General features: G+C 44.2%; 1 protein-coding gene across 3 annotated transcripts in view; it reads left to right on the forward strand.

Annotated features, from left to right (window-relative positions):
- Positions 1 to 455: 455 nt before the first annotated feature.
- The window catches only part of C16H10orf143 (chromosome 16 C10orf143 homolog), a 36,027-nt gene continuing 10,998 nt past the window's right edge, over positions 456 to 25,484 (forward strand). For 2 of the 3 annotated variants that reach the window (XM_064269166.1, XM_064269165.1), the window contains exons 1-3: positions 456 to 589; positions 22,923 to 23,087; positions 23,191 to 23,253. In XM_064269166.1, the coding sequence (XP_064125236.1) occupies positions 521 to 589; positions 22,923 to 23,087; positions 23,191 to 23,253 (297 nt within the window). In that variant the 5' untranslated portion in view covers positions 456 to 520. The remainder of the gene's footprint in view (positions 590 to 22,922; positions 23,088 to 23,190; positions 23,254 to 25,484) is intronic. The other variant, XM_064269167.1, reaches the window with a different exon arrangement.

Below are 25,484 nucleotides of genomic sequence, written 5' to 3' on the forward strand. Positions count from 1 at the left end.
CCCGCTCCAGCCCCGCCAGGACGCGAGGCAGCCCAGGAGACTACAACTTCCAGAGACCCCTGCGCCCTCGCACACGCTGATTGGTGCGCGGCGCCGCCTATCAGCCAGCCACCGAGTCACTAGGAAGAGGACGCGGACATCCAGTCACAAAAGAGAGGGGGCGGGCGTTCCTCCGGCCAAGCCCACGTTTGTAGTCGGGAGCGGCCGGTACCTTCAGGAAAAGGTTCTTGGGAGTTCCCGCTGGTTCTGGGAAGTGGCAAGCCAGCCCCTCTTCACGGAAAATGATGGGAGGTAGAACATCTCCCCGCACTGTCCGCTTAGGCAAGGAGACCCTGGACTACGCTCCTCCTGCCGGCGCCTCTCTCCTCTGTGGCCTCCACGTTTGCCTCGCGGGGCTGCCTTCCCGGCTCCTTATTGGCTCCCCCGGGACACGTGCAGGGGGCGGGGCGAGCGCGGGGGCGGGTGCACCTCGCCTCCGGAGCGGGGATGAGCGGCCGCTACGACTCCGGGTTGAGGTCGCATGGACGCCGTGGCCCCGTGCCGGTGGCGACGTCAGAGGCCGGAGGAACTACAGGTTCCGGGGGACGCGGTGAGCCGCTGGGGCCTGGGCATTATGAGCGGGGCGGGGGCCGCCCGTGGACGGGTTCCGCTGAGGTCCGTCCGAGCGGCAGTCCGCCTGAGGAGGCCCGGAAGGCACAGCCCGCGCTCTCGCGGGGTTTGGCGCGCGGGGCGTGGTCGTGTGTGGGCGGGGCCACCCTCCGCGTCAGTCAGGCCGCGGGCATGCGCAGAGATGCGCACAGGGAGCCCCTGACCTAGACTAGGCTAGCACCTCCAAACCCTGGTTCCTAAATGTGCGCGGGCACCCTCGCGACGCCCCGGGAACCCGATGTGTGAGTCCTGTGGACCCCACTTTTCCCCACGTTGCTGCTCTGGAGTGGTTCGTGCATTGACAGCCGGCCGAGCGCCTCCACGTGCCGGGGAGGGTCGGGGTCCAAGGGAAGCAAAGACAGCCCAGCGCGTGCTCCTCCAGGGCGAGGTGTGCTCAGTGCGGAGGGAGTAAGTAGGGAGATGAGATGGTGCCGGGGCCTAACGGAGATGGGGTGGGGTCAGAGATCTGAAAGATGGGTGGAGGCGAGAGGAACACCAAGCTAAGCGTAGTGGGGAGACCAAAAGAAGGCCTGTGGAGTGGCAGCACGGACACAGCCTCCTTCGGCAGAACCTTGTCACCTTCCCGTCTGCTTGCGAACTGGTTAGTTCTCTCTAAAACCCTTTACGGTGGAGTTGATTCCAACTCATACCGACGCTATAGGACAGAGTAGAACTGCCCCATAGGGTTTCCAAGAAGCTCCTGGTGGATTCGAACTGCTGACCTTTTGGTTAGCAGCCGTCTAACTACTATGCCACCAGGATTTCCAGGGTGGTACCCTGGTGGCATAGTGGTTAAGTGCTACAGCTGCGAACCAAAGGGTCGGTAGTTTGAATCCGCCAGGCGCTCCTTGGAAACTCTATGGGGCCGTTCTACTCTGTTATATAGGGTCTCTATGAGTCGGAATCGACTGGACGGCACTGGGTTTTGTTTTTTTTTTTTAATCTCACGCGTTGTTAGGTGCCTTCCAGCTTGATTCATAGCGACCCTGTGCACAACAGAAGGAAACACTGCACAGTCCTGTGCCGTTGTCACGATCGTTGCTGTTTGAGCCCGTTGTTGTAGCCACTGTGTCGTCTATCTTGTTGAGGGTCGTCCTCTTTTTCGCTGACCTTTTACCTTGCCAAGCATGATGTTCTTCTCTAGGGACTGGTTCCTCTTGATAACATGCTCATAGTACGTTAGACAAAGTCTCCCCATCCTTGCTTCTGAGGAGCCTTCTGGCTGTATTTCCTCCCAGACATATTTGTTTGTTCTTCTGGCAGTCCATGGTATATTCGATATTCTATGCCATCACTTTAATTCAAATGCATCAATTCTTCAGTCTTCCTTATTCATCATCCAGGCTTCACATGCGTATTGAGGGTAATTAGAATATCATGGTTTGGGTGAGGTGTACCTTAGCTGTCAAAGTGATCTCTTTGCTTTTTAACACTTTACAGAGGTGTTATGGATTGAATTGTGCCCCGCCCAAAATGTGTGTCAATGATTGCCTTGGCTAGTCCATGATTGCCAGTACTGTGTGATTGTCTACCATTTTGTGATCTTATGTGATTTTCCGTTGTGTTATAAATCCTACTTCCATGATGTTAATGAGGCAGGATTGGAGGTAGTTATGTTAATGACACAGGATTCAATCTATAAGACTAGATTGTACCTTGAGTCAATCTCTTTTGAAATATAAAAGAGAGAAGGGAGCAGATAGACAGGGGGGACCTCATACCACCAAGAAAGTAGTGCCAGGAGCAGAATGCGTCTTTTGGACCTGGGGTCCCTTCTTTGAGAAGCTCCTAAACCAGGGAAGATTGATGACAGAGACCTCCCTCCAGAGACGTCAGAGAGAAAAACCCTTCCGCTGGAGCTGGTGTCCTGAATTCCAACTTCTAGCCTCTTAGACTGTGAGAGAATAAATTTCTCCTTGTTAAAGCCATCTACTTGTGGTATTTCTGTTAATAGCAGCACTAAATGACTAAAACGAGAGGTAAGAGGTCTTTTGCAGCAGATTTGCCCAGTATAATGTGTCGTTTGATTTCTTGACTGATGCTTCCATGGATGTTGATTGTTGTTAGGTGCCATTGAGTTGGTTCCGACGCATAGAGACCCTATGCACAACAGGACGAAACACTGCCCAGTCCTGAGCCATCCTTATAATCGTTGTTATGCTTGAGCTCATTCTTACAGCCACTGTGTCAGTCCACCTCGTCGAGGGTCTTCCTCTTTTCTGCTGACCCTGTACTGTGCGAAGCATGATGTCCTTCTCCAGGGACTGATCCCTCCTGACAACGTGTCCAAAGTATGTAAGACGCAGTCTCACCATCCTTGCCTCTAAGGAGCGTTCTGGCCGTGCTTCTTCTAAGACAGATTTGTTCGTTCTTTTGGCAGCCTGTGGGATATTCAGTATTCTTTGTCAACACCACAATTCAAAGGCATCAATTCTTCTTCAGTCTTCCTTATTCATTGTCCAGCTTTCACATGCATATGATGTGATCGAAAATATCATGGCTTGGGTCAAGCGCACCTTAGTCTTCAGGGTGACATCTTTGCTCTTCAACACTTTGAAGAGGTCCTTTGCAGCAGATTTGCCCAATGCAATGCATCTTTTGATTTCTTGACTGCTGCTTCTCTGGCTGTTGATTGTGGATCCAAGTAAAATGAAATCCTGGACAACTTCAATCTTTTCTCCATTTATCATGATGTTGCTCATTGGTTCAGTTGTGAGGATTTTTGTCTTCTTTATGTTGAGGTGTAATCCATACCGAAGACTGTGGTCTTTGGTCTTCATTAATAAGTGCTTCAAGTCCTCTTCCCTTTCAGCAAGCAAGGTCGTGTCATCTGCATAACACAGGTTGTTAATGAGTCTTCCTCCAATCCTGATGCCCCAATCTTCTTCATATAGTCCAGCTTCTCAGATTATTTGTTCAGCATACAGATTAAATAGGTACGGTGAAAGAATACAACCCTAACACACACCTTACCTGACTTTAAACCAATCAGTATCCCCTTGTTCTGTCTGAACAACTGCCTCTTGATGTATATAAACGTTCCTCATGAGCACAGTTAAGTGTTCTGGAATTCCCATTCTTCGCAGTGTTATCCATAGTTTGTTATGATCCACACAGTCGAATGCCTTTGCATAGTCAATAAAACACAGGTAAACATCCTTCTGGTATTCTCTGCTTTCAGCAAGGATCCATCTGACATCATGTGTCTGTCAGTTTGTCGTACCGTGGGGGCTTGTGTGTTGCTGTGATGCTGAAAGCTATGCCACCGGTATTCAGATACCAGCAGGGTCACCCAAGGAGGACAGGTTTCAGCTGAGCTTCCAGACTAAGACAGACTAGGAAGAAGGACCTGGCAGTCTACTTCTGAAAAGCATTAGCCAGTGAAAACCTTATGAATAGCAGTGAAACATTGTCTGATACAGTGCTGGAAGATGAGCCCCTCATGTTGGAAGACACTCAGAAGATGACTGGGGAAGAGCTGCCTCCTCAAAGTAGAGTCAACCTAAATGACGTGGATGGAGTAAAGCTTTCGGGACCTTCATTTGCTGATGTGGCACAACTCAAAATGAGAAGAAACAGCTGCAAACACCCATTAATAATCAGAACCTGGAATGTATGAAGTATGAATCTAGGAAAATTGGAAATCGTCAAAAATGAAATGGAATGCATAAACATCGATATTCTAGGCATTAGTGAACTGAAATGGACTGGTATTGGCCATTTTGAATCGGACAATCATATAGTCTACTATGCTGGGAATGACAACTCAAAGAGGAATGGTGTTGCATTCATCGTCAAAAAGAACGTTTCAAGATGTATCCTGAAGTACAACACTGTCAGCAATAGGATAATATCCATACGCCTACAAGGAAGACCAGCTAATATGACTATTGTTCAAATTTACACACCAACCACTAGGGCCAAAGATGAATAAATAGAAGATGTTTATCAGCTGCTGCAGTCTGAAATTGATCGAACATGCAATGCAGATGCATTGATAATTACTGGCGATTGGAATGTGAAAGTTGGAAACAAAGAAGAAGGACGAGTAGTTGGAAAATATGGCCTTGGTGATAGAAACAATGCTGGAGATCGAATAATAGAATTTTGCAATACCAACGACTTCTTCATTGCAAATACCTTCTTTCACGAATATAAACAGCGACTATACACATGGACTTCGCCAGATGGAACACACAGAAATCAAATTGACTACATGTGTGGAAAGAGATGATGGACGAGCTCAATATCATCAGTCAGAACAAGGCCGGGGGCTGACTGTGGAACAGACCATCAATTGGTCATATGCAAGTTGAAGCTGAAACTGAAGAAAATCAGAGGAAGTCCATGAGAGCCAAAATATGACCCTGCGTATATCCCACCTGAATTTAGAGACCATCTCAAGAATAGATTTGACGCTAGTGACCGAAGACTAGACGAGTTGTGGAATGACATCAAGAACATCATCTACGAAGAAAACAAGAGGTCACCAAAAAGACAGGAAAGAAAGAAAAGACCAAGATGGATGTCAGAGGAGACTCTGAAACTTGCTTTTGAGCGTCGAGCAGCTAAAGCAAAAGGAAGAATTGATGAAGTAAAAGAACTGAACAGAAGATTTCAAAGGGCCTCTCGAGAAGACAAAGTATTATAATGACATGTGCAAAGAGCTAGAGATGGAAAACCGAAAGGGAAGAACATGCTCAGCGTTTCTCAAGCTGAAAGAACTGGAGAAAAAATTCAATCCCCGAGTTGCAATAGTGAAGGATTCCATGGGGAAAATATTAAACGACGCAGGAAGCGTTAAAAGAAAATGGAAGGAATACACACAGTCATTATACCCAAAAGAATTCATTGATACTCAACCATTTCAAGAGGTGGCATATGATCAGGAACCGATGGTACTGAAGGAAGAAATCCAAGCTGTTCTGAAGGCATTGGCGAAAAACAAGGCTCCAGGAATTGATGGAATATCAATTGTGATGTTTCAATAAACAGATGCAGCGCTGGAGGTACTCACTCGTCTATGCCAGGAAATATGGAAGACAGCTTCCTGGCCAACTGAGTGGAAGAGATCCATATGTATGCCTATTCCCAAGAAAGGTGATCCAACTGAATGTGGAAATTATAGAACAATATCATTAATATCACACACAAGCAAAATTTTGCTGAAGGTCATTCAAAAACGGCTGCAGCAGTATATCGACAGGGAACTGCCAGAAATTCAGGCTGGTTTCAGAAGAGGACGTGGAACCGGGGATATCATTGCTGATGTCAGATGGATCCTGGTTGAAAGCAGAGAATGTTGATTGTAGATCCAAATAAAATGAAATCTTTGACAACCGTTCTCTTTGGGTCTCCTTTATTTCATGGTCCTTGCTGAGAACTGCAGAGAGCAGCCACCACCTCCAGCATGTTTCTTCCTACCTGCATCCAGAGCTACAGGCTTGATGAGCACACAGTATGCCTTCCATGTTACCCTGGGCAACGGTTATTTTTTTTTTTTTTTTTACCTAAAATGTTTTGCACAGCATAACAGGAGTCACTAGCTTTCTCCCCTTCGACGAGTTTCCTTACCACCAAGCTGGTGCCACCCTACCTGCAGGTACCAGTTTTTATGTGACTAGGGCACAGGCTGACTTTGAACTACAGTGGCTCGAACAATACACAAGATGGATTCTCCCACACATAACAGTATGGAGGGCAGCCCTCCAGGGTGGTGAAACCCAGTGCCCCTAGATACAGGTATAGGGCAAGTGGTTCTGGATCAAAGGACAGGCAGGGACCCAGATTCCTCTGTCTGCACTCAGCCACCCCTGGGGTGTTGTCCATGCTGGCCCACCGCGGCAGTTCTTGCATTCCGGGGCGGGGAAAGTCAGTAGTGACACCATCGTGTTGACTTGTTCAAGGGCGTGTCCTGGCTGCTCTGTGGGAAGTGAGAGGGAGGTGAGGATGAAGTTACAGTGGTGGAAAGATCAGGCAGGAGGTGACAGGCTTGACAGGGAGGGCAGTGAGATGGTGTGAGGTCAGCACGTGCAGCTGTGTGCTTTGGAGTAAGAGCTGGTCTTGCTGAGAGGGGACATGAAAAGGAAAAGGGAAGAGGGGAGTCCAGGGTGGCAACTGGAGCACCTGGGTGGGCAGTGGGCCTGTTGGTTGAGAGGAGAGGAGGGGCGAGGGACTGCTTGGGGGAGAAAATGAGACCTGTTGGGCACTCCCGAGTTGTGTCTCTGAGATGTTTATAGGCAGACACCGCTAGTCCTAAGTGATTGTACCACGTGCTGTCCTGAGTGCCTTGTACAGATTGCCTGAATTTCACCACAACCTGTTATTATCCTATATCACAGATGAGGAAACTGAGGTACAGAGAGGTTACTCACCAGGCCTAAGAATCCTCAGCCAGTAAGTGCTGAACTGGGCATTACACCCCAGCCATCTGTCCCCACAGCCTGCCCTTTTACCTGTAGTGCTGTTCACCAGCTGACCAGAACAAGACGGGCTTCATGGAACGAACCTGGAGGGATCTTTGTGATTGGGAGCGTTGAAATGAAGTGCCACACTTGAGGTCGCAGTACTTCCTGACTGTTAGCAAAGAATGCATTGTGTACCTAATTGCTTTATGGTGTGTATTGCCTCATAATCTGATAAAGATCTTGTTTATATTGTATTGTATTCTTCTCTTTGATAATCCAGATTGAGTTCAATAAAGTATCCACGTTCTTGTCCCATGTTTTCTGTCCTCTCTCTCTCTCTTTCACACACGCACACACACGGGCACACACATACATGCACACACACATACACGTGCGCATGCACACACACACTTCCAGAATTTGGCCACCCCAGAAGTGCAGCTAACACTGTGTTCACTGTGAGTGGGCCATACTCTGTGTCGTGGCAGAAGATCACACACAGACTCTTAGTGCACAGGAAATGCGTTACTCACGCAGAAGAGACGGCGAGATCAGCTTCACTGGTGGCGCTGGTCTCCCATGGCCAGCAGACTCATCCCACGTGTGGCTGGTGCAGGGCAGGTGTTCTCTGCCCCCCCATCTTGTTCTGTAGTGTGAGAGATCCTGTTCCCTCCCTACTGGGAACAGATAGAGAAGTGGGGTTGGCCAAGTGCCATTCGGTGCCTGCACATGTGCAAGAGACAGAAAGTTACTGTGTGCCCAGAACAGGCGGAACCCCCCAAAAAAACCAAACCCATTGTCGAATCGATTTAGGAACCCTAAAGGCCAGAGCAGAACTGCCCTGTAGGGTTTCCGAGGCTGTAATCTTTATGGGAGCAGACTGCCACATCTTTATTCCATGGAGTTGATAGTGGGTTCGAGCCATTGACTTTTCAGTTAGCAGCTGAGCACCTAACCGCTGTGCCACCAGAACTCCTTGAACAGGGGGAAGCCTCCAATAAAGAAAAGGAACTGGGAGAGAGAGAGCAACCCAATTCCTAGCCTCCTTATCAGCAAATGTTCTGGGCCCGAGGCCTTTATGTGGGTGGCCTGGATGGGAGGCGTAGAGGCAGACCATTCCCCCAACGGTCTGGCTGTGCGTTAGAACCCTCAGTGGAGTGTTTAGAAAATACAGCTGCTCAGGACCCATCTCTTGGTAACGGCTTCGCAGTGATCCTCATACAGGACCACAGTCAAGGCCCTCACTTGTAATGCTCTCAGGTCCCCTTATCTCAGGGATCACTGCTCTTCATTGCTTGTTGGTCAGTGTCTTCAAATCTGTTGTTTCATATGCTTTATCCATTTTTTGGTTGTTTCATGCAGGAGAGTAAATCCGGTTCCTCTTAACCCCTCTTGGCCTGGAAAGAAAGTTGGATAATACAGCTTGATTCAAAATTTAAGAACTTGAAACACACGCACACTCACACACACACTGCGGTGCAATGGGTTTTACCTACATGTGGCCTTTCTGGCCTTGGGTTTATAACTCTGCCGAAATGATTAGCTGAGTCACAGTATTGCAAAGGAATTGGTCAGTCTACTATGCAAATAGGGTGTGTGAAACCACCCAATAGGATTAAGTGACCTTGTGAGGATTGGTCAGTCACTATGCGTATTAAGCGACTGGCCTACTGAGGGGATTGGTCCGTCTGTGGTCTGGTGGGAGGGCAGTGTCTTGAAATTGACAGGGGTTTGCTTTCATAAGCGTCAGTCACACAGGTTGAGGGGGCGTCACTACCATCAAGGAGAGCCTGGAGCGGAGCATGTCCTTTGGACCTGGGGTCCCTGTGCTGAGAACCTCCTAGACACAGGAGAGAGAGAGCTGTAACACTGCCGACAGCGAGCAATGGCACAGCGGGGAGAGCAGCAGCAGTAAGAGCCGCAGAGAAACGGCGGCAGCAGTATGAGCGGCGGGAACCAGGAGACCGGCACGAGTCAGCTGTGGTGGGCTTGCCAGCTTACAGAGTGAGAGAGAGCTGAGCGCCTTCAGGCAGGAGGCTTATTAGCACAGAGGGGTGTCACCGGGCACTGGTCAGTGGAGCTAAAGAGCTGTAACACTTGCTGGGTGGCAGGCACGGCTGAGAGAAGGGTTGCCTGCCTGTGGACATGGCCGAGAAGAAGCTGAGAGCTGTCTTGGTTGAGGGCTGTCCTGACTGATGAACTGTATTCTGTCTTCTAAGTGGTATCCTGTTACTTCCAAGTTGATCCTGATCCCAAATTGTAGCCTGTTACTCTCTAATAAACCATGTGATCGTAAGTACGGTCTGTGAGTTCTTAGCCATTGCAATGAATTATTGAACCCAGTAGAGAAGTAGAGAGTGCCATGTGGGGGTGGGGACGAGGAGTGGCTGGTGTCAGAAATGATGAAACACCTGGAATGTGGAGGTATGTCTGACCTCCACCTCAGGAGCCAGGTTTATGCTGACCATGAATGTCATCCTCCTCGTGATGTTAGATGTGGTCTGATGATGCTAGATTCTACACACACCCAATAAGGTTAATTTTGAGGGATCTCCTAAAAAGTTCAAGAATGCACCTCCTAAAAGCATCCAACTGTGTTATGGTTAAGAGCATTTTTAAGATTGTCTTAGAGAAAAGTTCACGTAGGCTGTGCATAGCAGCAGCATCTTGACTGCTACCTGGGACCACTAACAATGTGTTTTCTGTGCAGAGCCCAGGATGTCAGCGATAAATATGACGGACCTTCTCCAGCTGGGTGCCATCAGCTCCCTTTCTAGGCTCTCAGCAGCTCTGGCACCAGTCTGGGGCACATTCTCCTGGTACACACGCTTTTCCTTTCCTTTCCTTCCGCCTCACGCCATGCCACCAGTCCAGGGTGGGCAGAAGTTTGAGCTTTCAAAAGGGCAGGTGGTTTTGAGTTGCAGTCTGGAACGTTTCTGACGCAGCTGCAGAAACTTAGACATGAGTAAATTGTAAGGTTCCAGTCTTGCATTTTCACCAGCTCCTCGTATTATGAATAGCTGCCCCCAAAATAGAGGGCGAGGGTATTTTATATCCACTCTGCCCTGAGACCGAACGTTGCTAACACTTGAAAAGTCACCTAGTGAAGCTACTACTCCTCGTCAGCAAAACCTCTTAAACATGTTAATGGTTTTAACTCCATTCAAGTAACCCTAAGGGGTCTGACTTACAGAGAAAGAACATTCCAAGTTAAATGCTTGTCTCACCCCATTGGGTGTAGATTTTATGGTTTATCTGCTGAGGAGGGTCCCCACTGTGAGAAAGTAATGAACACTAGCTGGTGGTGCAGACCCGCAACAAAACCCTTTCATCTGGCCTTTTTGTGGTCACCCTTGTCCTTCTGAGTAATCATAACCAACCCTCAAGAAACACATTAATTATTTTATCATTTTTTAGTTTAGAAATAGTCTGCTGAGCTACTTTTTCCTGTCTGTTCTACTTGGATTAGTTGTACTCAGCCATTCTCCCATCTGTTGTTGTTAGGCGCCATTGAGTTGGTTCCGACTCATTGCGACCCTGTGTACGACAGAATGAAACACTGCCCCGTCCTGCGCCATCCTCACAATCGTTATGTTTGAGTCCATTGTTGCAGGCACTGTGTCAGTCCATCTCGTTGAGGGTTTTCCTCTTTTTCACTGACCCTGTACTTTACTGAGCATGATGTCCTTCTCCAGGGACTGGTCCCTCCTGATAACATGTCCAAAGTACATGAGATGAAGTCTCGCCATCCTTGCTACTAAGAAGCATTCTGTCTTTCTTCCAAGATAGATTTGTTTGTTCTTCTGGCAGTCCTTTCATCTAGATAAAGGAAATTTATCGACCACGATCATCTTTGGTTATAATTCTAATACGGGTGTTCGCCCTGGCAGCTGCATGTGGCCTCAACATTTCTAGTTTGTGGCAGATTTCGATGTATATGACACTGAAAGTTTAAAACCAGGTTTGTGTCAGCCAGGAGGTAGTTTTCCATGGGTGGACACACCTCTTACAGGTATCTGCTTGTGCTTTTAATTACCAAGTACTGTGCGAGACACATAGTAGGCCTTCAGCAAATACTTTGGTTGATGAAAATATGAGGCTGTGTGTGTGTTTAGCTGGAAAGAAATGAGAGGTTACACTAATGCATAAAACTGTTAGTAGTTTCAGGGTTTGATTTATTCAGAGAAAATTATTATTAATTGGGAAAACCCCAGCCGCGTGCCATGTCATTACCCTGCATTGCCGTGACTGCAGCTCACCTGTCTAGATTTCCTTCCTGTACTTATTGTCTAGACCACATTGCTTCGGTTTTTGTAAAAGTGTACAATTCGTGATTTTTAGTAAATTTACAGAGCTATGGAACCATCGGCACCGCCTAATTTTAGAACATTTCGGTCACCCCAGAGAGTTCCCTTTGTCCATTTGGCAGTCACTCTTGTTCCTACCCCCAGCTCCAGGCAACCACTCATCTACTTCCTGTCTCTAAAGACTGGTCTTCTCTGGAAATTTCAGATAAATGGAATATACAATATGTAATCTTTTGCACCTGGCTTTTTTGTATAAGGCTTACAAGGCTCATCTATATTGAAGTATCTATCAGTAGCTTCTTGTTTTTTATAGCTAAATAATATTACCATTGCATGGATATACTTTGTTTTATCCATCCGTTGACAGGCATTTGGGTTGTCTCTTCTTTTTTGACTGTTGTGAATAGTGCTGCAAATTCTGAAAACTCACGTATAGATCATGGTGTGAACATTAATTCTTATTTCTCCGGATAGATACCTAGGATTGGAATTGCTGGTTCTTATGATAAATTTGGAGCCCTGGTGGCACAGGAGTTAAAGCACTCATCTGCTAACCAAGAGGTCAGCTGTTCTAACCCACCAGCCACCCCATGGGAGAAAGATTTGGCAGTCTGCTTCTGTAAAGATTTACAGCCTTGGAAACCCTAAAGGGTAGTTTTACCCTCTCCTGTAGGGTCGCTATGACTCAGAATCAATTTGATGGCAGTGGGTTTTTGTGTTTTTTTAATGATAAATTTGTGTTTGACTTTTTAAGAAACTGCCAATCTGTTTTCCAAAATGGGTGCACGATTATGTATTTCCACCGGCAGTGTAGGCACGAGGGCTCCAGTTTGTCCGCATCCTCACAGCACTTGTTACTGTCTTTGTCATTGTAGTCATTCTAACGGTTATAAAGTGGTTTCTCAGGGTGGTCTTACTTTCCATTGCCCTAATGATTGATGGGAGTTCTTGGGTGGTGCAAACGGGGAACGCACTCAGCTCCTGGCTGAAAGGTTGGCGTTGTAGTCACCCCAGAAGTACCTCGGAAGAAAGGCCTGGTGATCTCTTTCTGACAAGCAGCCATCGAAAACCCCATGGAGCACAGTTCTACTCTGACACCCACGGGATCACCATGAGTCAGAATCGACCCCACGGCAACTGGTTAGGTTTGGTATAGTGTGACTGGTGAACCTTCCGCTCAGTGAGTCTGGGGCTTTACGGCTGCTATCGGAGTCATCTCCTCTGGGTAACTACACGTCGGAGCACTACGTTGGCACTCTTCTGACCACTGCTGTCCTTGCTCCACTCCTTGTAAACTGCCTCCTTCTTGCCAAGCCAGACTGGGTCGAGAATGTGGACACAAAGCTCGTGGACAGTAAGTTGAGGCATCGCTTAAAAATGGTCACAGCTGACCCCAGCAGAGCATCAGGATGTTTGGATGAGCTTGGTTAAAGTCCTAGTATGCCCTGGTTCATATAGAACATGAATTTAGGAATCCTAACTCCTGCTCCCCTCTAGGTGACACTGTGCCAAATCTCATGGTACTGTAGAAAGCAAGCCTCACAAGAGCGCAAGGTCGTTTTCCAATTGAAATGCCACCCGGAAGGAATCTGCTTGCTGGGAGCCATGCTGTTTTACTAATCCTGCCCCATTCAGCATTAACTCTTCTAAACCCAGGTCTGATGGTCATCTCTATCATTACTACAGCAGAAGTAAACTTTCTTTACCATGATGGAATTCAGACAAAAGAAAACAAAACTAAGCAAACCTCACTTGGCAAACAGTTTTTGGCAGCTGTTGTTGTTGGTGCCATCCAGTCAATTCCGACTCATAGCGACCCTAAAGGACAGAGTAGAACTGCCTTGTAAGGCTTCCTGAGCTATAATCTTTATGGGAGCAGATCGCCAGGTCTTTTCTTCTACGGAGCTGCTGGGTGGCTTTGAACTGCCAACCGTTTTGGTTAGCAGCCGAGTGCTTAACCAGTATCCCACCAGGACTCTTCTTGGCAGCTAGGTCTCAGTTATCCAGCATACGTGTTTACAGTGCAAGTGGCCATGAGTCAGTAAACATCCTGAAAATACCTTCAAAATGAAAGATTAGGTTATTTATTTATCTTATTTTACTATTAATTGCATTTTACTGCCTTCCAGTGGTTTGCACTGATGTTCTGGTTTGTAGTATATATGTCCTCTGTTACCCAGGGTGTTTAATTATGAAGAATATGCGATTTTCTTGCTCTGCAGATTGAAGCGGGTACACAGAGCTTTCCTTTGAAGAATTCAAAGAGGTGTGCGTGGTTTTTTTCTTTATCTCCTGCATCCTTCTCAAGCTGGTGGAGAATGGAGACACAAATCTTGGGAGGTGGCCCCACAGCCTGAGTCCATCCAAGGCTGCACAGGCCTGAGACTCAGGTCTTTGGTTCCGAGCCTAGGCCCTCTATCCACCTCCATGTCCTGTGCCCTCGGTTCACCTGGAGTGCACCCGGATGCATCGGGAGAACGTTCCCAGTCCAGTTCCTACAGGCTGACTCTGATCAGCCCATAAGCCAAGGCTGTAGTTTAATTCCTGGCAGAGCGCTCAGCCTTCCCGCTCACCTGCCCTGCACCTGGCTCACAAGGCTCACGTGTGTCCCATCACTTTTAGTCAAGGAGAAAGTCCCCATCAGCACAGGGGTGATCAGTGTCCTCAGCAGAGGATGGCTCATCCCCTCAAGACCTGCGCCCACTGTTTTCACTTCCATCACGAAGGCAACAGGATACATATCTTACATTTTAATTTTTGTACCTTATCAAGTGTCTTCTTTTTTTTCCTCAGCCATGTTCCTGTTTCAACCGTTCTCTAGTAAGGGTGGCTGTTCGATTGATCTTTAATGTATTGTTAAGTAATGAGGTCTTTGTGTATAGCCAGGTTTATAATTTTGTTTATACAGTGCAGATGTTTGGTAGTAAATCTTCACCTGCTATTATGAAGGCTAGCAGGGCCTCCTGAGAAGGGAGTAAAAGAGAACGAGCCGTTTAACACAAGCTCTCCCAGCGTGGATGCCTCTGCATTGTCCGTTTGTCTTTGGCCCAGACCCGTGGGACTATTTGCCAAGTCAGTATGCAAGTCAGCATCCTCTGTGGTCAGCTGTCAATAATCCGCAGTAGATAACAGAAAATGTGAATGATTTAATCCACTCAGCTGGCTGGTTACATCCGTGGGGGAGCCCCGTCCTCGCTGCCCATCTTGGGACCAGAATATGGCTCCCGTTTTTGTCTGCCATGGAGTGTGGGATCCTGACCCCTCAGCCACCCGACCCTCTGGAAGAATGTTGGCCCTTCACCACAGAAAATCACCAGTTTGCTGCCCTTCATGAATCAAATGTTATTTGAGCACACAGAAATGGTTTAGAATATAGTTCCAGAAATGTTTTTAATTTCCTCCAGAAAATACAGGTTCCAGTTCTTATTCGTCTGTGCCCTGGCTTTCCTTTTTTAGTAAGCCCTGTATTATTCAGAGCTGGCCCTGAGTGTCGTGAACAGTTTATGTGCTCAGCTGCTAACTGAAAGGTTGAGGTTCAAGTCTACCCACAGGTGCCTTGGAAGAAAAGCCTGGCAGTCAGCTTCTGAAAAATCAGCCATTGAAAGCCCTGTGAGCACAGTTCTACTCAGACACACATGGGGTTGCCATGAATCAGAATCGACTCATTGGCAGCTGGTAACTGGTCAGTTATTCAGAACAGAACAAGGGAAGTGATGTTATTGCCTATTAGCTGACTATGATGCTGCTAACAGGGACAAATTGAAACAGATGTATAAAGTGGCACAGGGAATATCTAAGATCACTTTTTCTCATTTGTCCAAGTAATTGGTAAAGTTGGAGTAAACCGATTTTAACATATCACACGTCTTTTTACGATATAAAGATGGAGCAGATCCCAGATAACCGGAGACGTGTGTTTCTGTCTGATGCCCTTTCATCAGCGACTTGGGTGAAGACAAAGCTCATCAGGATGACTAACATGACTGCTGGGATAGATCACAGAATAAGAATCAAGTAGATTTTGATAAATTTTGGGTTCTGGGATCTTTGTCCCTGAGTTTTTGTGGGAATTTCGTATATCAAGGTTCTTAGCATTTTTTGTGTGTGTATGTGGTATATGTTGCAAATATTTTCTTCCAGTTTGTCAATTATCTTTTTACTTTATTTTCTGGCCTGCAGAATGTTTTCTATTTTTATGTAGTCGGACTTATTGATTTTTGTTTATTGCCTCTGGGTTTTGAGCCCCAGTTAGAAAGCCTTCCCCCAACCCAGATTAAGGAAACCCTGGTGGCATAGTGGTTAAGTGCTACAGCTGCTAACCAGGAGTCCAGCAGTTCAAATCCACCAGGCACTTCTTGGAAACTCTGTGGGACAGTTCTATTCTGTCCTGTAGGGTCACTATGAGTTGAAATTGACCTGATGGCCGTGGGTTTTTGGTAACCCTGATTAAAGAGTAATTCACCTGTGTTTTTTCCAGGCATTACATACTTGCATGTTTTACATTTACATCCTAATCCATTTGGGGTTTATTTTTATATGTGGTGTGGGACACAGGGCTATTTTTATCTTTTTTTCCAAATGGCTACACAGTTGTCCCAGTACCACACATTAAAAACTCCATCTTTATCCCGGTGATTCGAGGTGCTACCCCTATCCTACACTACATTCTCCTGGGCGTTTTAGTCTTTGTTTCTGGACTTTCGGTTGTATTCCATTGGTCTGTTTGTCTATCTAAGCACCAGTATCACACAATTTAATTATAGTGACTTCATGGTATGGTTTAATGTCTAGTAGTTTTTATTTTTCAGTGTTTTCCTGGCTATTCCTGCATGCTTGTTATTCCATATGAACTTTAAAGTCAACTTGTGAAAGCATAAAATAGTTTGTTGGTATTTTTATTGACGTTGCATTACATTTATCAATTAGGGAGAAACGCCATCGTTATGATGTTGAATTGTCCTGTCTAAAGACAGCAACATCTTCTCATTCTTCATGTCTACCTCTGTGTCTTTCAGGAGCGTTCTAAATTCTCCTTGCATAGGTTTTGTGCAATTCTTGTTAAACGTTCCCCTTAACATTTAATGTTCTTTGCTGCAATTATTTTAAATGTGGTTTTCTTTGTTTATTCTTTTGTATTTGAAGGCTGTTGATTTTTGCATGTTAATTTTTTCCCTTTTTTTAGTTAATTTTTATTGTGCTTTAAATGAAAGTTTACAAACCATGTCAGTCTCTCATACAAAAATTTATATATACCTTGCTATACACTCCTAATTGCGATAGCACAGTTCTTCCCTCCACGTTCTCTCCTTGTGTCCATTCGGGTAGCTTCTGGCCTCCTCTGCCCTCTCATCTCCCCTTCAGACAGGAGATGCCAACATAGTCTCATGTGTCTACTTGATCCAGGAAGCCCGTTCTTCACCAGTATCATTTTCCATCCCATATTCCAGTCCAATCCCTGTCTGAAGAGTTGGCTTTGGGAATAGTTCCTGTCTTGGACTAACAGAAGGTCTGGGGACCATGGCCTCCAGGGTCCTTCTGGTCCCAGTCTGACCATTAAGTATGGTCTTTTTATGAGAATTTGGGGTCTGCATCGCACTGCTCTCCTGCTACCTCAAGGGTTCTCTGTTGTATTCCCTGTCAGGGCAGTCATCGGTTGTGGCCGGGCACCATCTTGCATGTTAATTTTGTATTCTGCTACTCAGTGAATTCTTTTATTATTTGAGTTAGTTTTATCATTGACGCTCTGGGGTTTTCCAGGTACAATAAAACCTGCAGAGCCTGTGTGAGGCAGAAACCTGCAAAGAAGACAAACTAAAATATTTTCCATTAATAGGGAGTGTTAGAAAAGTGCTAAGACTGTACACTGTCAAAGGTAGAAAACTTGCAAGACCCGGAAAAACAAGGCAGTCCCATTGAGTTCCAGCTCTCACAGGTTTTATTATGTATATGATATCATCTGAAGATAGAGATAGTTTTACGTCTTTACCCATTCTTACATCTCTAATTGATTTCTCTTGTCTAACTGTATTGTCTAATACCTCTGGGAAAATGTTGACTAGAAGGAGAGATAGTCGGCCTCCATGCCTTGTTCCTGATCTTAGTAGAAATACCTCTAGTTTTTCTCCATTAAATGAGATACTGCCGTTAGAATTAATGTATGTATATTTTACCACATTAAGAAAATAACCCTCAATTCCTACTTTCTCTCGTTTTTATCATAAATGGGGTTTCAATTTTACCAAAGGCTTTTCCATCACCTAAGAAGTCCATGAGAGTCAAAGTATGACCTTGAGTATGTCCCACCTGAATTTAGAGACCATCTCAAGAATAGACTTGATGCATTGAACACTAATGACCGAAGACCAGATGAGTTATAGGATGACATCAGGCCATTAAACAGATAGAAAAGACCAAGATAAATGTCAGAAGAGACTCTGAAACTTGCTCTTGAACATAGAGTAGCTAAAATGAATGGAAAAAATGATGAAGTAAAAGAGCTGAAGAAAAGATTTCAAACAGCAGCTCATGAAGACAAAGTAAAGTATTATAATGAAATGTGCGAAGATCTGGAGTTAGAAAACCAAAAGGGAAGAACACATTAAGCATTTCTCAAGCTGAAAGAGCTGAAGAAAAAATTCAGACCACAAGTTGCAATATTGAAGAATTTTGTGGGCAAAATATTGAACAACAGAGGAAGCATCAAAAGAAGATGGAAGGAGTACACGCAGTTACTATACCAAAAAGAGTTGGTCAATGTCCAGCCATTTCAGAAAGTAGCACATGATCAAGAACTGACAGTACTGAAGGAAGAAGTCCAAGCTACACTGAAGGGATTGGTGAAAAATAAGGCTCCAGGAATTGATGAAATACCAACTGAGATGTTTCAACAAGTAAGTACAACGTTGGATGCTCTCACTTGTTTATGCCAAGAAATTTGGAAGACAGCTATCTAGCCAGCAGCTTGGTAGAGACCCATATTTGTGCCCATTCCAAAGAAAAGTGATCCAACAGGATGCAGAAGTTACTGAACAGTATCATTAATATCACACACACATAAAGTTTTGCTGAAGATCATTCAAAAGTTATTGGATCAGTATATCGACAGGGAACTGCCAGAAATTCAAGCTGGATTCAGAAGAGGATGTGGAACCAGGGATATCATTGCTGATGTCAGATGGATCCTGGCTAAAAGCAGAGAATACCAGAAGGATGTTTATCTGTGTTTTATTGACTGTGCAAAGGCTGTGTGAATTATAACAAATTATGGAAAACATTGCAAAGAGCGGGAATTCCAGAACACTTAACTGTGCTCATGAGGAACCTGTACATAGACCAAGAGGCAGTTGTTCGAACAAAACAAGCAGATACTGCCTGGTTTGGAATCAGGAAAGGTGTGTGTCAGGGTTGTATTCTTTCACCATATCTATTCAATCTGTATGCTGAGCAAATAATCCGAGAAGCTGGACTATATGAAGAAGGATGCAGCATCAAGATTGAAGGAAGACTCATTAACAACCTGCGTTATGCAGATGACACAACCTTGCTTGCTGAAAGTGAAGAGGACTTGAAACACTTACTAATGAAGATCAAAGACCACAGCCTTCAGTATGGATTGCACCTCAACATAAAGAAAGCAAAAGTCCTCACAACTGGACCAATAACTAATATCATGATAAACAGAGAAAATGTTGAAGTTGTCAAGGATTTCATTTTACTTGGATCCATAATCAATGCCCATGGAAGCAGCAGTCGGGAAATCAAATGACATATTATATTGGGCAAATCTGCTGTAAAAGACCTCTTTAAAGTGTTAAAAAGCAAAGATGTCACTTTAAGGACTAAGGTACGTGTGACCCAAGCTGTTGTATTTCCAGTTGTCTCATATGCATGCGAAAGCTGGTACAGTAAGTAAGGAAGACTGAAAAATAATTAATGCCGTTGAATTATGGTGTTGGCAAAGAATAATATTGAAGTTCATACCATAGACTTCCAGAAGAATGACCAAGTCTGTTTTGGAAGAAGTACAACCAGAAGGGTCCTTAGAAGCAAGGATGGAGAGACTTTGAACATGTACTTTCAACGTGTTGTCAGGAGGTGCTAGTCCCTGGGGAAGTAGAAAGCGAAAAAGAGGAAGACCTTCGATGAGGTGGATTGATACAGTGGCTGCAGCAGTGGGCTCAAACGTAGCAACGATTGTGAGGATGGTGCGAAACTGGGCAGTGTTCTGTTCTGTTGTATATAGGGTCACTATGAGTCGAAATCGACTCAAGGGCACCTAACAATAACAACAACAATGGAAATAATCATTGTTTTTCCTTAGTTTTATTAATAATATGATGTATTTCCCAATATTGAACCCATCTTCCATTTTTGGAATAAATCCTGCTTGGTCGTGGTATGTAGTTTTCTTAATGTGGTTTGGGATTCTGTGTGCTTGTATTTTAATATTTTTGCATTGATACGAGTGATACTGGTCTGTAGTTTTCTTTCTTTTGTGTTTTATCTCATTTATCAGTGTTATACTTGCTTCATGAAAGGAGTTGGGGAGTTTGCCCTCATTTTTAGTGCTCTGGAATGATTTATAGAGCATTGGGATGATCTGGTCTTTGAAGGCTTGAAGGTCTGGTAGAATTCCCCCTTGAAATCCTCTGGCCCTGGTGCTTCTTAATGGGTAGCTCCTTCATAACTTTATTTCTTCTGTGGAAATCATCTGTTCAGGCTTTCTAACTCTAGTGGGGTCATCTTGGTCATCTGAATTTTCTTAGGAAGTTAGCCATTTCATCTGCACTTTCAAATGTATTTGTATAAAGTTCTACAAAAGTAGTCTCTAGTGCTTTTTAAAATTTCTTCTTTTTCAGTGGTTATTTCCCCCTTGTGATTCCTCATTTTTATATTGTGCTTTCTCCCTTTTTTCCTTGATCAAATTAGTGGTTTATCTATTTTGTTAATTCTTCCCAAAAAAAACAGGTTGTAGAACTTGTCTATTCTTTGCCTCATGCCTTTCGACTTTTGCCTTCAGCAGGTGAGTTAAGGCCATTCATTCACCTTGATTGATATAACTTATCTGTTTGTTGTCAACTGTCGTAATCTTTTATAATTATGTATATTTTGTCATTTTTACTATGTTTCTTTTTCTATGAGATGTGTGTTCTCTCTCTTTTATTGAGAATATATTTTGGGATTTAGAAGGGTCTGTATTTTCTAGTGATTACCTTTGTAGTTAAACCATTTTAATGTCCTCAGTACCCTGTTTTATTATTTAACCCATTAACTGTCAGATTTATCAGTTTTTCCCCAGTATCCTTTTATATCCGCTTGTTGTTTATACAGGATGCCCTGGTGGCACAGTGGTTAAGCTCTTGGCTGTTAAGTAAAGGGTCAGTGGTTTGAACCCACCAGGTGCTCCACAGGAGAAAAACGTGACAATCTGCTTCTATAAAGATTACAGCCTTGGAAACCCTACTCTGACCTATAGGGTTGCTATGAGTGGGATCAACTCAGTGGCAGCGAGTTTGGGTTTTTGGTGTTGCTCATACAAGAATGAACTATGTAATAATGAGAATTCTCCTCTCTCCTTCTCCCTTCATCTCCCATTTTTAGTTGCATTATTTCTACTCTCCCATGTTCTGTTCTTAGATGTACATCTGAATGCTTTTAAGTGCTAACCATAGGTCCTTTTCCTGGAGTTCTCCCAGTTACCCTCTGGTTGGATGAAGTAGTTGATATGAAGCTTATCCTCGGTTAGACTCCTCAAGAAGGGCTGCTGGGTATAGAATTCTCTAAACTCTTTTATGTTGAAAATTGTTTTTCTGTAGCCTGAAGGACAGCTTGGCTAGATTTAAAATTCTTGGTTCATACTTCCTTTCACTGAGTTTTTTATCTTTGAAATCTAGTAGTTTATGAGCATGTGTTCCAGAGTTGAACATTTGTTGGTTAATTTTCCTAGGTATCCAGTGCGTCCTTTCAATTTAAGATTCGGTTCTTTTTCTATTTCTGGAACGTTTTCTTGAATCACAGTTTTGAGCCTTAACTTCCTTCCGTTGTTTTCCTTTCCTCTTGAAGGGACTCTGATTATACGAACATTGTTTCTTCTTTGTCTTCATTTTGTGTTGCATTCTTTCTCACCGTTTTTACTTCTTTCTTTATCCCGTTTTCATCTCTTGATTGTGTTCCTGTCTTTCATCAGTGCCCTTTATTAAATTTTTATTTGAGTCTGTTCTCTTTGGGCACCTTATAATTTATACTTGGTTTCTGAGATAATTTTGTCTTTTTTTTTCCCCGTTGCTTTCCTGAGTTCATTCAGCCTTTTCTTCATGTTTCAGATCTCACACTGGGTTTTGGAGACTTTCAGCGTTCTCAGTCTTCACGTTATGCTGAGGGTGTGGTTTTACATAGAATTTGCTTTTCCCTTTTGGTTGTTTCACATTGTTTGGGAAGAACTGTAAGGAGAAGGAGCTGTGGCACCACCATTTGTCTTCAACTACCAAAAAGTTGAGAATTTACCACAAGATATTATTTATCTGGTTCAGAGTTCAACGTTTTTTATTTTAGTCTTTTAAGTATCTGTTTTAAGGTGTGTTAGAGAGCAGTAAAACTAGCACTCTAAACCCATGATATAGGATTTCTATTTTAAATAAACCCATTAAATGAAAAAAAAGTCAATTTAGCATTCTAAACCAGTAGTGGTACAGATGATAAAAAAGTAACAATTGTACTTGCTTCGACAGCACCTATAAAAAAAGTTTGACAAAAATCATTGGTGTTTTGGGAGAAGCTGATGGGAAGGGTTTTCTGATGCAGAGAGCTGTCCAGCAGTGGGCTCAGCATGGCCCGCCTGGTGCTGAGAGGGACTGCTGGCCCCGTAGTAGTTCCACACCCATTTTCTAAGGTCCTCCCACCTCTGAGCTGTGTCCACATTAAGTGCATTGTTAACCCTCACAATACCCAAATCCTCAGGACTTTGAGAGTGAGTAATTTCTCTCATTAATATTGGAGGGTTACTTTTGTAATTTATCTTATTTAGTTCACGTGGAAGCAAAAAAAGTAAATGCTGACTTTCCCAAAGGTTAGCAGTATGGACTGCATGTGCAGCTTTTGAAATAAATAAAATTAATTTTCTCTTTCTTGTCAGTAAGACAAAGAATTATTCACGTGTAAATTATTCATATTAAGAAAGCATGTAACTTGATACTAAGCAAAATGTGTTGAAGCATATAACTAGTTTCTTGAACAAAATTTATAGGTTATGTACATTTTCAATATCAATAAACCAGTCACAATAGTTTATTAGAAGACTTTCAGCCACAGTTGTTTAAAATGACTATTTTAAATCTATAAAGCTAAGTAAATATCAGACGGCGTTGGAAATAATGAGGTTAAATGTAATTGAGGGTTGTTATTCCTGAAAAGATAAAATTGAGAATCATCTCCTCAAACATCCTGTAAAGTTTTCCAGCCCCACAGGGGGCTGTATTTGTGGTCGAAGTTTCCAGAAAGCAGATTAAATTAGCATGTTGCGTGCTGTATGAGGCCATCTAAGTTGAGGTTCTGTTCGTTTCAGAAGCGGGTGTGCCGGAGACCAGAGGCAGCTGTGCACGACCGGGGCTGTAGTCTGTTGAGCGGGTGTGCCAGGCAATCCTGGAGCCCAGAGGAGGTGGTGCCCCTGCCCAGCAGACCTTTACCTGCACGCGGGCCAGAGAGCAGCCGTGGGAGACCAGCCTGTGGGGTACGTCCATGTTCACCGCACCATCCTGGACCCATTTCAGTGTTCTAACAGGAAGCATGAATGTCTCGTTCTGATCCATGTGTGAATGTGCTTTGTTACACAGATTCCCCAGAATGGTGGAAGGAGCTTGGCCCAGCCTTGCCCAAGGTGTATGGCGGGGGAGCCTGTAAGTGCATCAGCCTTCTTGCTATGACATAAAAGATAGACTTGTCCCTAAACATTAGGTCCATAGGACAAAGTTAATAAAAACTGCAGTTACGTTCCTGAGAAACGAGAACATAAATAAAAAGGTGCAGATTGATTTAAGCATTCCACTGAGGTGCAGACTAATTTGTTTCTAGCTTCAGATTGGAAACGGAAACTGTAAATGCAATTGAAATTCCTTCTCAAAAACACGGTTTAGTGGAAAGAACAGGCCACTTGATTTGGTTAAAATAAAGGATCATTTTAGGACATCTGGGCGAAAAGGCCTCACCCTCTCCTTTAATTATTCAGATAGGAATCAACTTTTTTTTTTTCCTCTTCGCTCTTAAAGCTTTTCTTTCATGTTTCCATAAACTTCACATAAACCACTGATTTCAGAGGGAGACGCACAGTGTTTACACCACTAGTTCAGAGTCAAGAGAGGTCAAAGCCTGCCAGAGTCTTGTTCTCAGCCTCTTGTACCCGACAGAAGATCATGAAGTATACATTAGCATAATAAGACCCTTGTTATTAATTTTCAACTCCATCTAAGAACAAGTTAATATGCCTTTGAGAACCTCTGTAATTCTTGGAGTTTTTTTAATTTAAAATTTGGAATCTTAATATCGCAATGAAATAGAATTTAAATTTCACGTAGAAACTGGAAAATTTTTCTTTTTCTTCTTTTTTTTTCAGCTGAGTATTTCTGAGATTGCCCCCTAAGGATTTTAGAGAAGTGTATTGTTCTGGTTTTGAGTCGATAAACTGTAGAGATATCCAGCTGACATGTTACAGGCCACCGTGACGTACAGTGATGGCGCTGGTTTTGTTTTATGTGAAGACCCAAACCAACAGCCATCGCCCAAGTGGGCCTCTGGTCGTCTGAAGTCATTAGACAAATGTGAAAACTGAGCTTAGTGTAAAACTCACTCCGCAAAGGTGTATTTTTTTACTTTACTACCATATCTTCAGAAACATGTCCATGTGTTGCATTCTTTAGTGTTACAGCGTTGGACTTGGTATGACAGAGCAAGAGAGGGAACGGCCTTGAGCAGCCAAGATATCAAACACTCAGCCGTTTAGTGGTGATACACTTAGGTAGATTCGTGCAGTTGTCAGACCTACCCTGGGATACAAAGAAGTTGCGTTTTCTGTGAGAAACGAGACCACTTGATGGTGACATTACTCGTAAGCTGCTAAACAGCTAGACCACTTCCTCGTTCCCATCCCATTTCCTTGGAGCGCGTTAACAAATCCCCCATCTGTCTGAGGCAAACACTTGGAAGGTAACATTGATTCTTGTGCTCTGAGAGGTCGTATCTGGCATGAGTGCCTTAAAGAAAAGAACCGCTTTTGGCTCAAGCAACTGATTGGATCATTTTGGCTAATGTTCTGTTTGAACAACAGTACCTGTTTGATTAGGGTTTTCCTTCCTTTGTAATTCCCCAAGCTTGCCTCTGTTACGCTTCCTAGGAATTGAACCTACCAGCGGAAAACCCATATTGGTATGTAAATGCATCATCTTTCCGCTGGTGCTCGATACTCTTTTCATCTAAATTTCAGAAACTGACTTTAAGAAATCAGTTTCCCTTTATTTGTAGTTATTCTCAATAAAATTTCACCCGGGCTTGGGCGTTTTAATATTTACACCCACTGTTTCTAAAAGTCTTATGTAAATAAGGATTGAAATGTGAGTTTGAAAAGTCACACCTCTGGATGTTTGAACAGACTCTGGCTGCGTATATCTTCTTTTTCTAATAATATGGCTAGTTTCTCTCCGAAGCTTTTAAAATAATAAGACACTTGCTATTTTTGTATTCTAAAACATCGGAAGGTTCAGAGTTAAATAAAAAGCAAATAGCGTTTTTAGAAATTCGAGATCCCAGGGAGTTTTGCTGAACAGCGAATCACCAATGGGCAACTGTTCCAAATTTCAGAAGACTTTATTAAACACACAACTCCATTCACAAACGCTCCCATCCACAGCTGGGCGTGCCCTCCCTCCTGGCACATCCCTTACACAGGTGACCCACAGTCCCCCTGGGGTCAGAGAGAAGTAGAGGTTGCCCCAGTGGTATTTGAATGGAATTCCAAACAGGAGACCAGCGCTTGGGTCTCACCTTGTTTGCTGGCTTCCCCCCATCTCCTCTGCATCCTAATTCTCTGTGTATTTCTGACCTCAGTGAGGTAGCGGCTGACCTCTTCGGATCTCTG

This window comes from Loxodonta africana, chromosome 16 (genome assembly GCF_030014295.1).
Source record: "Loxodonta africana isolate mLoxAfr1 chromosome 16, mLoxAfr1.hap2, whole genome shotgun sequence".
In the NCBI taxonomy this organism is placed as follows: Eukaryota; Metazoa; Chordata; class Mammalia; order Proboscidea; family Elephantidae; genus Loxodonta; species Loxodonta africana.